General features: G+C 55.7%; 2 protein-coding genes across 2 annotated transcripts; one reads left to right on the top strand and one right to left on the bottom strand.

The window, feature by feature from the left end:
- Positions 1 to 18: 18 nt before the first annotated feature.
- H310_06866 (hypothetical protein) lies at positions 19 to 14,582 on the top strand. The gene is made up of 4 exons (XM_008872077.1): positions 19 to 239; positions 292 to 423; positions 479 to 3,332; positions 3,391 to 14,582. Exons 1-4 carry the CDS (start codon positions 66 to 68, stop codon positions 13,980 to 13,982), a joined length of 13,752 nt encoding a protein of 4,583 aa, XP_008870299.1. The 5' UTR covers positions 19 to 65; the 3' UTR covers positions 13,983 to 14,582.
- On the bottom strand, positions 14,025 to 14,584 carry H310_06867 (hypothetical protein). Its single transcript, XM_008872078.1, has one exon. It carries the CDS (start codon positions 14,556 to 14,558, stop codon positions 14,046 to 14,048), a length of 513 nt encoding a protein of 170 aa, XP_008870300.1. The 5' UTR covers positions 14,559 to 14,584; the 3' UTR covers positions 14,025 to 14,045.
- Positions 14,585 to 14,591: the final 7 nt, after the last annotated feature.

Genomic DNA, 14,591 nt, shown 5'->3' on the forward strand with positions numbered 1-14,591 from the left:
GGTTTCGAAAGGTCGCCGCATTGTGCAAGTCGCGCCGTCAAGAAGAACGACGAGAGGGCTCGACCATGGCGAGTCCGCGGATGCAATGGATATCCCAGCGCATCCTGGAGTCCTTTGAGCCCGCCGTGACGCAAGGTGAAGTCACAGAGTTCTTGGGATCTGCCCCCGTCAAGAAACTCCTCGATGAACTGCTCGCAGGGAAGGAAGCCACCAAGCTCTTCATTCACTTCCAAGTAGACGTACGACGAGCCCCATGTATAATTGCATGCATCTCATGTGCACATGATGTAGCCTACGGACAAAGGGGCTGAAGCAACGCGGATGCGCCTCTCAGCGTCCGCAGGCAACACATTACCTATCCGATCCAAGTGTTGTTACTTTCTTCGCAGCATCGCCGATGGGAAGGCAGTCGACATGACCAAGGTACAGTGCTACTTCCAATGCAGGAACTGTGCACTCAAGGCGACGACGGGTGTAGGGAAGCGATAACACATTGCTGTTTGGCGAACTGGCATCGAATGTCCTTCGAAACCTGGAATCGACCTTGTCGCAACTGTTCACACCATTGTTCAAAGCGCGAGACGACTGGGGCAAAGCCGACTCGGATCTCAAGATCGAGTTCATGAATGAATCGGAAAAGTTCGCCAACGACTTGAAAGAAGCGCTGCACAGCATGGATAGTGGCCTCGAGTTGCGTCGCCCAGACCGCGAGTACGAAAACGCGGGGACGCGGGGCAGTGGGTTGAGTGAGTCTCCGAATGTGATCGCGCACTACGAAGAAGTGTTGAAGGACTGGTGTGACGTTATCTCGACGTACCTCGAAACCAACACGACCGGCGACGGCAGAGCCAACGACGACGAGATCGACGACGATGGCCCGATGGGCGAGCTCGAGTACTGGCGCCGTCGCATGCAGCGACTCACGAGCATTACGGAGCAGCTCAAGACGAACGAGTACAAGGATGTGTTTCTCGTGCTTAGCCGAACATCAAAGAACGTGAGCGACGACACAAAACAACGCATCCAGACGCTGCTTCGGCGGTGGAAGCAGACGGACATCAGCATCACGGAAGCTGCGAACGAAGCCAAGGATAACGTCAAGTACTTGTTTACGTTGGAGAAGTTTATCGTTCCGCTGTATTCTGGCACACCAAGCACCATCATCGACACGCTGCCAGCCTTGATGAACTCGATCAAGATGATTCACTCCATCGCGCGATACTACAACACGTCCGAGCGCATGGCGAGCCTCCTCACCAAGATTACGAACCAAATGATCACCAATTGCAAGAATTGCATCACGGGCGGCGAGACGTTCGAAGTGATGTGGACAAAGGAACCGGAGGAACTTGTGCGCAACTTGGACTCATGCCTGAAGCTGAACGAAGCGTATCAACAGCAATACCGCGCGACCAAGGACAAACTGTTCTCGATGCCCAAAGGCAAGCAATTTGAGTTCAACGAGATGCAGATCTTCGGCAAGTTCGACCTGTTTTGCCGTCGCATGATCAAGCTCATCGACATGTTCACGACAATCCACCAGTTCTCGTCGCTGGGCCAGCACAAGTTGGAAGGGATGGAAGAGCTCATCACAAAGTTTAACAGCGTCATTCGCGAGTTCCGGCTTCGAAACCACGACCTCCTCGACTACCGAAACAACCGGTTCGACCGCGACTATGTCGAATTCAACGTGCGCATCTCGGACTTGGAGGGGCTCCTCCAAAAGTTCATCAACGACTCGTTCGAGAATATCACGTCCATTGAGCACTCGCTCAACCTCCTGCGCAAGTTCCAGACCATCCTCCAGCGCGAGAACCTCAAGTCCGACCTCGACTCGAAATTCAACGTGATCTTTCAGAATTACGGCCTCGAGCTCGAGCACGTTCTCCAGCAGTACGAGCGCCACAAACACAACCCGCCATACCCGCGTAACCTGCCGCCCGTTGCAGGCAATATCACATGGAGCCGCCACTTGCTCAAGAGAATTGAAGAGCCCATGAAGAAGTTCGAGTCGAACCAGAACGTCCTCGCGAGCAAGGACGCGAAGCGGATCATTCGCATGTATAACAAAGTTGCGCGGACGCTCGTCGCGTTCGAGTATATCTGGTACCAGGCATGGGTCCAGTACATCGACACAGCCAAGGCCGGGCTCCAGGCGACTCTCATCATTCGGCATCCCGAAGACAACGTGTTGTACGTGAATTTCGACCCAGAGATCCTTCAGCTGCTTCGAGAAGCCAAGTGCTTGGATCGCATGGGGATCGAGATCCCCGAGTCGGCCAAGATCGTGCTGCTTCAAGAGGAAAAGTTCAAGAATTACTACAACGAGCTCCAGTTCGCGTTGTCCGAGTACGATCGCATTGTGACCAAGGTCATCCCGGTCACAGCCATGTTACTGCGGCCGCACTTCAACGACATGGAATTCAAGTTGCGCCCGGGGATGATCACGCTGACGTGGACCAGCATGAACATCGAAGCGTACCGCAACCACATCCACACGGGCCTTCAGCGGCTCGAGGAGCTCGTGACCAACATCAACGACATCATCGAGAACCGTGTGGAGAAGAACCTGCGCATCGTGAGCAAGACGATGCTGGTGGACCTCCCGATAGACCAGTCGTTCTCGCTGGATGAGTTTGTCTCGATGCAAAGCAACAATATTCGTCGTGCCGGCGCGCTGCTCCAGGGCAAGAACATCGAGATCGAAAACGCCGTCGAGGACTTGCTCAAGATCATCACGCAATATCCACTCGACTCGCACATTGAGACCGTCTCGGCGGAGGAAGCGATGAAGCTCAAGAAGCACTACAATCACTTCATGTACCAAGCGCTGCTGCACTGCACCAAGAACTCGCTCAATTCGATCAAGAAGCGCGTGGCGTCGCGCGCCGGCCAACATTCTCTCACGTTGGAGCGACCCTTCTTCGAAGTCGACGTCCAGCTGAGTATCCCGCGCGTTCAACTCAATCCATCCCTCGATGAAATCCAGCTCGCCATCAACCGCGCGGCACAGACAGTGCTTGCGGCGGCCAAGGAGCTCTACGATTGGGGTCAAAATGATGTGGTGAAGGAAGACCGGACGACGTTCTTTGAGCGCATCACAAAGGACATCGAGATCGTCCGCGTCGTCCTTCTTCTCACAGGCAGCGTCCAAGGGCTACGCAACACCGTCACCGAGTACCTCGAGTCGTTCAAGCAGTACGAGTGGCTATGGATGGAGAACAAGGACATGTCGTACGAGAACTTTTTGAAAAAGAACCCGGAACTGCAGGACTTTGAGCGCAAGCTCAAGTCGTTTGTCCTCATCGACGAAGACATCACTGCGGTCGCATGTACGTACTCTTCGTTGGTGCAACGTGATGCATTTTCTGATGGTGCCACGTGTTGTAGTGGTGCACAACATCGGCGCGCTGAGCCTCAACACGCGCAACATCAAGCTCCAACTCAAGCACGAAAACTCCCAGTGGAAGCTCAAGTACAGCGACAACCTGCACAACCAAGCGCGAAAGAAGATGGAGTCGCTGACCGAGTACTTCCGATCGACGATGGGCAGGCTCAACCGGAAGGTCGTCGACTTGGACTCGCTCCGGTTCGTCATGAATTTGCTCAAGGAGGTCCGCGCTCGAGAAAGCGGGATCAACATGGAGATAAATCCGGTCCTCGACATGTACGAAATGCTCGAGTACTACCTCCCCGAAGGCTTTATGGAGAAGGAAGAGATGGACCAAAAGTCTGTCTTGCGCAGCAACTGGCGCAAGCTGATCCACCACGCCGAGACGAGAACGGACGAACTGAGCAAGACCCAAGCTGGCTTCAAGCGAGGGCTCTTGCGCGATATCAAGGAATTCATCGTCGACGTCAAGCACTTCCGCGAGGATTTCTTGGCGAATGGCCCCATGGTGATGGGCATCAGTGCCGCTGAAGCCGTCGAACGGTTGAATCGGTACAAAGAAGAGTACAAGATCCGCGAGCGCAAGCAGGACCTGTACACGTCCGGAGAAGAGCTGTTTGCACTGCCCAAGACAAGCTATCCCGAATTGGACATGACGAAGAAGGAACTTCAACTCCAAGACAAGTTGTTTGGGCTGTACGTGGACGTGTTGAGTACGTTGGAGGAGTGGAAGAGCATTCCGTGGGTCCAAGTCGCCAACAACATCCAAGCGATGACGGAAAAGGTCGACGGATTCTCGAACCGGTGCAAGAAGATGCCAGCCAAGCTTCGTGAATGGGAAGCGTACACCGTCCTGAAGAAGATGATTGACGACTTTACCGACATCTTGCCGCTGCTGCAGGAACTGAGCAAGGCGTCGATCAAGCCGCGCCATTGGGAAGCCGTCATGGAAAAGACGAGCACGACGTTTGACGTGAATGCGGCCGACTTCAAGCTCCAAGCCCTCATGGACGCCAACATTGTCGCGTACAAAGTCGAAATTGAAGAGATCACGGACGGCGCCGACAAGCAGTTGAAGATCGAAATCGCGCTGGGCGAAATCGAAGAGCACTGGAGTACGAAAGACTTTGAGTTCAACGACTGGAAGAATCGCGCCGTTCCCGTGCTTAAGGGAGTCGTTCCAGTCGTCGAAGAGCTCGAGGAGGCCCAAATGAACTTGCAAACGATGCTCAGCATGCGCCACGTCCTCCCGTTCAAGGAAAATGCCCAACAAAAGCTTGAAACCCTTAGCGATACGTCCGAGACACTGGAGCGGTGGATTAAGGTCCAGATGCTGTGGTGCTCGCTCGAGTCGGTCTTCACGGGCGGGGATATCGCCAAGCAAATGCCTGTCGAGGCGAAGAAGTTTCAAAAGATCGACAAAGACTGGGCCAAGATCATGACCAAGTCGGTCGAAATCAAAAACGTCGTGCAGTGTTGTGCGAGCGAACTGCTCAAGTCGTGCTTGCCGACCATGTACGCCGAGTTGGAGAAGTGCCAAAAATCCCTCGAAGGGTACCTCGAACAGAAGCGCAACAAGTTTCCCCGGTTCTACTTTGTGTCGAACCCTGGCCTGCTCATGATTCTCTCCCAAGGAAGCGATCCGCTCAGCATGAACGAGCACTACGAAAAGGTGTTTGACTCGATCGAGAAGGTCATTCACGACAAGAAGGACAAGACTCTCATCCACACGATGACTTCGGCCGGCGACGAAGTCCGGTTCTCGTCTGTGGTAAAGGCCCAGGGGAATATCGAGGACTGGCTCGCGTCCCTCTTGCTGTCGATGCAGCTTACGATGAAGGACATTTGCCGCCGGTGTGCGTCGGACGTCGGCGCGATGAGCGCTGACATCAAACGCATGCGCGAATTTGTCGATCGGTATGTGGCCCAGTTCGCGCTGCTCGGGATTCAAATGATGTGGACGGCGGACGTCCAGTCGGCGCTGGAGCAATGCCGAACCAAGAAGAACTCGATGAAAGACATGAGCCAAAAGCAGCTTCAAGTGTTAACAGAGCTGTCCTCTTGGTGTCTCCAAGACCTCGGATCCAAGCAAAATCGCGTGAAAATCGAAACCCTCGTGACCATCCACGTTCATCAACGCGACGTCATGAGCGACTTGGCCCTCTTGCACAAGCAGAAAAAGATTTCCGACGCCAACGACTTTGAATGGCTCAAGCAAGCGCGCATGTACTGGCGGCCCAACAACTCGGACGAGTTCACGTCCGACGGCGCGTGCGTTGTTAGCATCACAGACGTCGACTTCAACTACCAGTTTGAGTACCTCGGGTCCAAGGAGCGCCTAGTCGTGACCCCGCTAACTGATCGATGCTACATCACGCTGGCCCAAGCGCTAGGCATGTACTTTGGTGGCGCTCCGGCCGGGCCTGCCGGGACCGGCAAAACAGAGACGGTCAAAGATCTCGGGCGAACGCTCGGCATTTACGTAGTCGTCACCAACTGCACAGATCAGCAAAAGTACACCGATTGTGCCAAGATCTTCAAAGGACTGTGCCAAGGCGGTCTGTGGGGCTGCTTTGACGAGTTTAATCGAATCCAGTTGCCCGTGCTGAGTGTCGTGGCGCAGCAAGTGCTTGCGATTCAAAACGCCAAGAAGACAGCAACCAAGTACTTTCAATTCCCGGGTGATCCGCAAAATATCCTGCTCAGCCCCGTGTGCGGGTTCTTCATCACCATGAACCCTGGGTACGCCGGACGACAGGAGCTGCCGGAGAACCTGAAGGCGCTTTTCCGCGGCGTTGCCATGATGGTGCCGGATTTCGAAATCATCATGAAGGTCAAGCTCTGTTCTGTGGGGTACCTCGAGTACCAGGAACTCGCCAAGAAGTTTTTCATCTTGTACTCGACGTGCAAAGAACAACTCAGTGCCCAAAAACACTACGATTGGGGTCTTCGCAACATTCTAGCCGTGTTGCGGTCCGCTGGAAAAATCAAACGCGACAACCGCAACGATCTCGAAGCCAAGCTGCTTTTCCAAACGCTGCGAGACATGAACTTGTCCAAGCTCGTGGCGCAGGACGTCCCGCTGTTCTTGTCGCTCTTGCAGGACTTGTTTCCGACGATTCCTCCGCCACCAAAAGGAGTGTACCCGGAGCTGGAAGCGGTCATTTTGGCGGAAATCGATAAGCAAGGGCTGGTCAACCACCCCGGGTGGCTCAATAAGGTCATCCAGCTCTACGAAACGCAGCTCGTGCGCCACGGTATCATGTTGGTCGGGCCCACGGGCGGTGGCAAGTCGCGGATCTTCGAAGTATTACAACAAGCGCTCACGATCACGACAAACATCAACCACAAGCAATCGCGGCTCAATCCCAAAGCGATTCGCGCCGCCGAAATGTACGGCGAAGTGGACCCGATGTCCGGCGAGTGGACGACGGGCGTGTTTGCCGCCATGTGGTCCAAGTACAACCAAAAGAGCAACAAGTTCAACATGTGGATGATCTGCGATGGCCCTGTCGATGCCATTTGGATCGAAGATCTCAACACCGTCCTAGACGACAACAAGATCCTAACGCTCGCCAACGGCGACCGCATGCCCATGACAGACAACGTCAAGCTGATGTTTGAGGTCGAAACCCTCGTCAACGCCTCGCCCGCGACCGTGTCCCGGGCCGGGATTGTGTTTGTGTCCGATACAGACTTGGACTGGGCGCCCGTCGTCGAGGCGTGGATCCGAAAGCGCCCAGCATCCCACCAAGACACGCTGCGCCAGTTGTTCCTCAAGTACATGGGCGAGAACACTCCGCTCTTGTGCGGCATTGCGTTCGATTTCCTCAATCGAAACACGTCTGGCGTCATGTCCGTTTCCCGCGTCGGTCAAGCGTCGCGGTTGTACAACCTCATGACAGGGCTCCTCCAGGGCGACCACGGCACGTACCTGTCGGAAGACCCAGCGATTCTCCCCAAGCACTTGGAAAAACTCTTCTTGTACTGCATGACGTGGAGTGTCGGCGGGCTCCTCGAGCCGGACGACCGCATCAAGTTCGACGAGTGGCTGCGCAAAATCGACGACAACGGCCTCATGCCCAAGTGCGATCCGGGAAACTACTGCTACGAATACTACGTGGACGCAGCGACGTACGAGTGGAAGCTGTGGCGTCCACCCAAGTGGGAGTACCCCAAAGGCGACAAGCTCGACTTTTCCAACTTGCTCGTGCCAACCATGGACTCGGTTCGGACGCTGTACTTGATCGAGAACCTGCACAAGCAGAAGAAGCCCGTCCTCATGGTGGGTGGTCTCGGGACAGCCAAGTCGTCGTGTGCGTTGATGTACTTCAACGGGCTCAACCCCGACACGATGATGGTGAAGCGCGTCAACTTTAGTAGCGCCACGACCGCATTCATGTTCCAGACAGCGGTGGAGAGCGAGCTCGACAAGCGCGGCGGAAAGAGCTTCGGGCCGCCGAACGGGAAAAAAATGACTGTGTTCTTGGATGACCTGAGCATGCCGCTCGTGAATGCGTGGGGGGACCAGCCCACGCTCGAGATCGTCCGGCTCATCATCGAGTGCAGTGGCTTTTGCTTCTTGAGCAAAGACCGCCGCGGCGATTTCAAAGTGTGCGAAGATTTGCAGTACGTTGGCGCGATGGGCCATCCTGGCGGCGGCCGCAACGACATTCCAAACCGGTTGAAGCGGCAGTTCTTTTTGTTCAACTTGGTTTTGCCGTCGTTGACGTCGATCGACGACATTTACGGTCAAATGTTGGCTGGCCGGTTCACGCCCGACATTTACACAAAGGAGGCGATTGCCATGAGCGGCAAGCTAACCCGCGCCACGATCGACCTGTGGAACTTCATGAAGGCCAAGCTCCTTCCCACGCCCGCGAAATTTCACTACATTTTCAACATGCGCGAACTGTCGCGAGTGTTTCAAGGCGTCCTGCTCACGCCGGCCGAAACGTTTGCCACGGGCGGTGGGTTCCGCGTGAGCCAAGGCAAGATGGAAAAGATCGACCAGGGTCAACTGGTCCTCATGGTGTGGAAGCACGAGTGCGAGCGCGTCTTTAGCGACAAGCTGACCAACTACAAGGACAAAGACGTGTACCAAAACTACATGAAGGACCTGCTCAAGGCCCACTTTGGCGACGACCTCGAGCAGAAAGTCCGCGTTCCGTTTTACATGGTCAACTTCTTGCGCGACCCCGCCGAGAACGAAGAAGGTGTTGTGGATGACGTCGTGCCCAAGGTGTACGAACCGGGCGGAACGCTCGAGGAAGTTCGCGTCCGCGTCAACGAATTCCTGAGCAAGTACAACACGGACTACCCCCAGCGCATGATGCGGCTCGTGCTGTTTGACGACGCGCTCGGGCACTTGCTACGGTTGTCGCGTCTGCTTGAAATGCCACGCGGGTCGGTCCTGCTCGTGGGGGTCGGTGGGTCCGGCAAGCAGTCGCTGACGCGACTCGCGGCCTACATGGCGCAGTCGACGGCGTTCCAGATTACGCTCACGAAAACGTACAACACCAACTCGTTCATGGACGACTTGCGCGTGCTGTACAAGAATGCCGGCCATCTGAAAAAGTCGACCACGTTCTTGTTCACGGATTCGGAAATCAAGAACGAAATCTTTTTGGAATTGATCAACTCGGTCCTGATGACGGGCGAAGTCGCGGGGCTGTTTGCGAAAGACGAAATGATGGCGATGACGGCCGACCTGCGCAACTCGTTTGTGAAAGATCGCCCCGGCCTTCCAGACACCCAAGCGAATTTGAAGCAGTACTTTATCGACGGCGTGCGCGACAATTTGCACGTTGTGCTGTGTATGTCGCCACTGAACGCCAAGTTTGCCGAACGGGCACGCAAGTTCCCGGGGCTCATTTCTGGCCCCACGATCGATTGGTTTTTGACGTGGCCGGAAGATGCCTTGATTGCAGTGTCCAAGGGATTTGTCCTGGACTACCCGATGGAGTGCGACAGCACGACTCGGCTGGCGCTGATGACGCACATGGGCATGGTGCACCGCATCGTGACCGACCTGTGCGACGAGTACTTTCAAAAGATGCGCCGACGTGTGTACCAAACGCCCAAGTCGTACTTGAGTTTCATCGAGTCGTACAAGAAGATGTACAGCATCAAGATCGAAGAGATCAAGGTCAAGGAGCAGCGGGTGAACCTTGGGCTCAAAAAGTTGATTCAAGGCGCTGAGGACGTCCGCGCCATGTCGATCGTGCTTGCCGACGAACAGGTCAAGCTTCAAAAGGCCACGGAAGAGACAAACGCAATGTTGCAGTCCCTGCAAGTGTCGTCGGCGGAGGCGTACAAAGAAGGCGAGCAAGTGTCCCAAATCAAGTCCAAGTGCGAAGAAGATGCGGTCCGCATCGGCGCGGAAAAGGCGGCGTGCGAAACGGATCTGGCCAAAGCCAAGCCATTCGTCGAAGAAGCCGAGACCGCGATCGACTCGATCAAGCCTGCCCACATTGGGGAGATCAAAAAGCTCGCCAAACCTGCCGACATCATTCGCCTCGTGTTCGACGGCGTCTTGATTTTGTTTCAGAGTCAGCTGGCGGTCGTCAAGCAAGCCAAGCTGAACGTGGCCAAGCAGGACATTGACTTTATCGAGACGTCGTTCTCGCCGTACGCCCAGGTCGTGATGGGGGACTCCAACTTTCTCAAGAACGTCCAAACGTTCGGCGCGATCGGAAAAGATCAAATCAACGAGGAAACCATCGAGCTGTTGTGCCCGTACATGGAGCTGGAAGGCTTCTTGCCCGCGGTGGCCAAGAACGCTTCGCTTGCCGCGGAAGGGCTTTGCACGTGGGTGCGCGCCATGAAGTTTTACCACGAAGCATCCAAGGTCGTCAAGCCAAAACTGGAAGCGCTCATGATTGCGGAAGGACAAATGGAAGCTGCCAACAAAGCGTTGGCCCAGGCCGAGCTTCGCTTGTCCAAGTGCAAAGAGCGCCTGAACGAGCTCCAGCAAATGTTTGAAGCGCAAATGTCCGAGAAGAAGCGCATCGAAGACGGCGCGAACGCTCTCGCGCGAAAGATGCAACAGGCGTCCGACTTGATCAACGGGCTTGCCGGCGAACGCGTGCGTTGGACGGACGACTCGAACAACTTTGCAGACCTGAAGCGCCGCATGGTCGGCGACTGCGCCGTCGCATGTGCATTTGTGAGCTATTGTGGGCCGTTCAATCAAGACTTCCGGCACTACATGGTCGCAAGCAAGTTCATTCCCGACTGCGAACTGCGCAACGTGCCTGTCACGTCCGACTTGGATGTGATCAACTTTCTCGTGGACATTGGAACGATTGGGGACTGGAACATCCAGGGACTGCCCACGGATTCCCTCTCGATTCAAAACGGAATCATGGTGACGAGGTCTTCGCGCTACCCGCTACTTGTGGACCCCCAAGGCCAAGCGCTGTCATGGATCAAAAATCGCGAAGCCTTGCGCATGCCCACGTACGGATCGACCACACTGAATCACCCCAAGCTCAAGGATCAACTGGAGTACTGCATGGGCGAAGGCCGGGCACTCGTGATCACGGGCGTTGAAGAGGACATCGACCCGATGATGGATCCCGTGCTCGAGCGCCAGATCATCGTCAAGGGGCGGTCGCTGTCAATTAATGTGTCGGACAAGAACATGGAATTCAACCCGGCGTTCAGCATGTACTTTATCACGCGCCTGCCAAACCCGCACTTTGGCCCGGAATTGCAAGCCAAAACGACCGTGATCGACTTTACGGTGACGATCAAGGGGTTGGAAGAGCAGCTGCTCGGCCGCGTGATTGGGAAGGAGCAGAAGGCCCTGGAGGAGCAATTGGCCCAGGTGCTGGAAGACGTCAACATGAACACCAAGTCGTTGCTTGCCCTGGACGCGTCCTTGCTCGAACGATTGACATCCAATACGGGCAACTTGCTCGAGGACGAAGAGCTCATTGGAGTGCTGGCCAACACGAAAGAAAAGGCGGCAGAAGTCAAGGACAAGTTGATTGCGGCAGCCGACACGCGAAAAAGCATCAACGAAAAGCGCGAGCAGTTCCGTCCGGTCGCGACCCGTGGGTCCGTGCTCTACTTTACCATTGTCGAGATGTCGCTGGTCAACTGCATGTACCAGACGTCGCTGACACAATTCCTGGCGCTCTTTATGAAGTCAATGGATGTGGCAGAGAAGGCGGCGCTCGCGTCCAAGCGCGTCGCCAACATCATTGAAACCATGACGTACATCAGCTATCGATACATCAATCGAGGGCTGTACGAGCGCGACAAGCTCACGTTCATTTTACTGCTCACGATGAAGATCCTCGTGACCGACAACCTGCTGACACGTGAAGAAGTTACGCTGCTCATTCGCGGCGGGGCCGCGCTCGACATCAACACGGTGCGAAGGAAACCCTTCTCGTGGATATCCAACGAAGCCTGGCTCAACGTGATTGAGCTGAGCCAGTCGTGCAAGTTCTTCACGTCGCTCCCACACGATATGAGCTCGAACGAAGCCATGTGGCGCCGGTGGTACGAAGACAACGAGCCAGAGAATGCCATGATCCCAGACTACGAGAACCGCATTGCCGAGAACGAGCAGATTGGCCCGTACTTGAAGCTCCTCCTCGTGCGCGCGTTGCGAATGGATCGGACGATCCTGTGTACAAAAGAATTTATTCGCAACACGCAGCAGATGGGCCTCAAGTACGTCGAGCCCGTGACGGACACGATCGACTCGATCTTCAACGAGATGAAAGCAGACACGCCCGTCATCTTTTTGCTCTCGATCGGCGCCGACCCGACGGAAAGCATCGAACAGCTCGCACGCAAGAAGAAGAACCCGTCGCCGGCCGTCGTTTCGATGGGGGAAGGCCAAGAGCCCGTGGCCCTCAAGGCCATCAACGCTGCCGTTGTGAACGGAACGTGGGTGCTGCTGCAAAACTGCGAACTCGGCCTCGAACTCATGGAGCAAATGGAAGAAGTGATCTTCAAGTTGAGCGAAACCATGGACCCAAACTTCCGCCTCTTCCTCACGGCCCTCCCAAGCGAGCAGTTTCCGTTGGGGCTGCTCCAAATGTCGACCAAAGTGACCAACGAACCGCCGCAGGGGCTCCATGCCGGCCTCCTGCGGTCGTTCACGGTTATGGTGGACCAGGAAAAGCTCGAGCGCGTCGAAACCGTGCAGTGGCGGCAGCTGCTCTTCGACCTGTGTTTCTTGCACTCGGTTGTGATCGAGCGCAAGAAGTTTGGCCCGTTGGGGTGGTGCATTCCGTACGAGTACAACAACGGCGACTTGTCGGCGTGCACGATCTTTTTGGAAAAGCACTTGTACAACGGCCCGATTTCGTGGCCGACGCTCCAGTACATGGTGTCGGAAGTGCAGTACGGCGGCAAAATCACCGACAACTTGGACCGGCGCATGTTCAATTATTACTGCGAGTGGTGCATCCAGAGCGACGCGTGCAGCTCCACGTTTAGCTACAACCCCGGCGAGCCCATTCTGCGCATCCCCAACGATTTCAACTACCGCATCCCGGTCGCCGAGTCCATCGACGACTATCGTAACTTTTGCCACAGTTTGCCAGACGTGGACTCGCCCGAGATCTTTGGGCTCCACCCGAACGCTGATCTCACGTACCGCGTGAAAGAAGTCAACCTCTTGCTGGGTACGTTGGGCGAGACCCAGCCCAAGGGCGGTGGCGGGTCCTCGGGCGTCAGTCGCGAGGACGTTGTGTGTGAAAAAGCCAAGGAACTGTCTGACCGGCTGCCAGAAGACTATATCGAAGACGACTACAAGGCGAAGATCCAACGCCTCGGCGGACTCACGATCCCGCTCAACATTTTCCTGTACCAAGAAATCCAGCGCCTCCAACGCGTCATTTCCAAGGTGCGCACGATGCTGTCGCAGCTCCAAATGGCGATTCGAGGTGAAGTCGTAATGACGGAAGAGCTCAGCTGGACTCTGAATGCGATTTTCGATGCCAAAGTCCCGCCGTCGTGGCTGCGGACGTCGGTCGGCGACGAGTTTTCGTGGATCTTGCCAACGTTGGGTCTCTGGTTCTCGTCGCTCCTGTCGCGGGACGAGCAAAGTCGCACGTGGCTCAACACGCGGCGGCCCAATTGTTTCTGGCTCACGGGATTTTTCAACCCGCAAGGCATGCTCACCGCCATGAAGCAAGAAGTCACACGGAAGCACAGCAAGACAGACAAGTGGGCGCTCGACGATGTCGTGTACCACACCGAAGTCACAACATTTGAGCGCGCCGAACAAGTGCGAACACCCCCCGCGGAAGGAGTGCTCATCTACGGCCTCTTCTTGGACGGTGCGACGTGGAGCAAGGCCGACGGGACGCTGGTCGAGTCGGAGCCCAAGAAGCTGTTTACGTCGCTGCCCGTGCTGCACGTAAACAGCATGTCCAAGGAACTCGAGCTCAAGTCGAGGAAGGAACTGTACGGGTCCATTGGCCCGTTTGAATGCCCTTGCTACAAGTACCCCATGCGCACGGATCGGTACATCATCTTTATGGTGACGATGAAGTGTCCGCAGAATCGGCCGCCGCGGCACTGGGGCTTGCGCGGCGTTGCTTTGCTCTGCAACACAGAGTAGAAGTGCAAATATAGAGAGTATGTACCACATGGAGCACACGCGTGGGTAGATACATCGAGTAGGTTACTTGTCGTTAGGATTGGAGACAGCTTGCGCTGCGACGACTGTGTTCTGCAAGTGCATTTGGATCGCAGCGAACGGGTTCGCCTGGAATGACGGGTGCGAGTGAACTGCTTTGAGATGACCGAGTTCGTGGATCGCCAGTCGCTTCTTCTGCTTGCCCGTGAGTTTCGTTGGTGCTTTCGGAGCGGCGTCTGTCGCTGTCGTGGACGACATCGTTTCCGAAAATAGCGATTGCTGGAGGTCGTCCAGGTCGCCAAACATCCCGTCGGACTCTTTCTTCGCTTCCTTCTTCTTCTGGAGAATCGAGCGTTCGACCATGCCCATCTTCTTGTTGAACGCATCGCGTCGTTTCTGCCGTTTGCGCTGGCCTCGACTCAGCGCACTGATGGCGGCATCTTCCTTGTCCTCCACAGGTGCATCTTCTTCGTCGCCAGCAGCATCTTTTGCTTTCTTTACTACTGGCACGGCCGGCTGATGCTGGCGATACGACTTGGCTTTGCGGACTTTGCCCATGGCGAGTGTGCTCTTGCCGGCGACAAGTTGAAG

The sequence above is a fragment of the Aphanomyces invadans genome (genome assembly GCF_000520115.1).
Source record: "Aphanomyces invadans strain NJM9701 unplaced genomic scaffold supercont1.12, whole genome shotgun sequence".
Classification (NCBI taxonomy): domain Eukaryota; phylum Oomycota; class Saprolegniomycetes; order Saprolegniales; family Verrucalvaceae; genus Aphanomyces; species Aphanomyces invadans.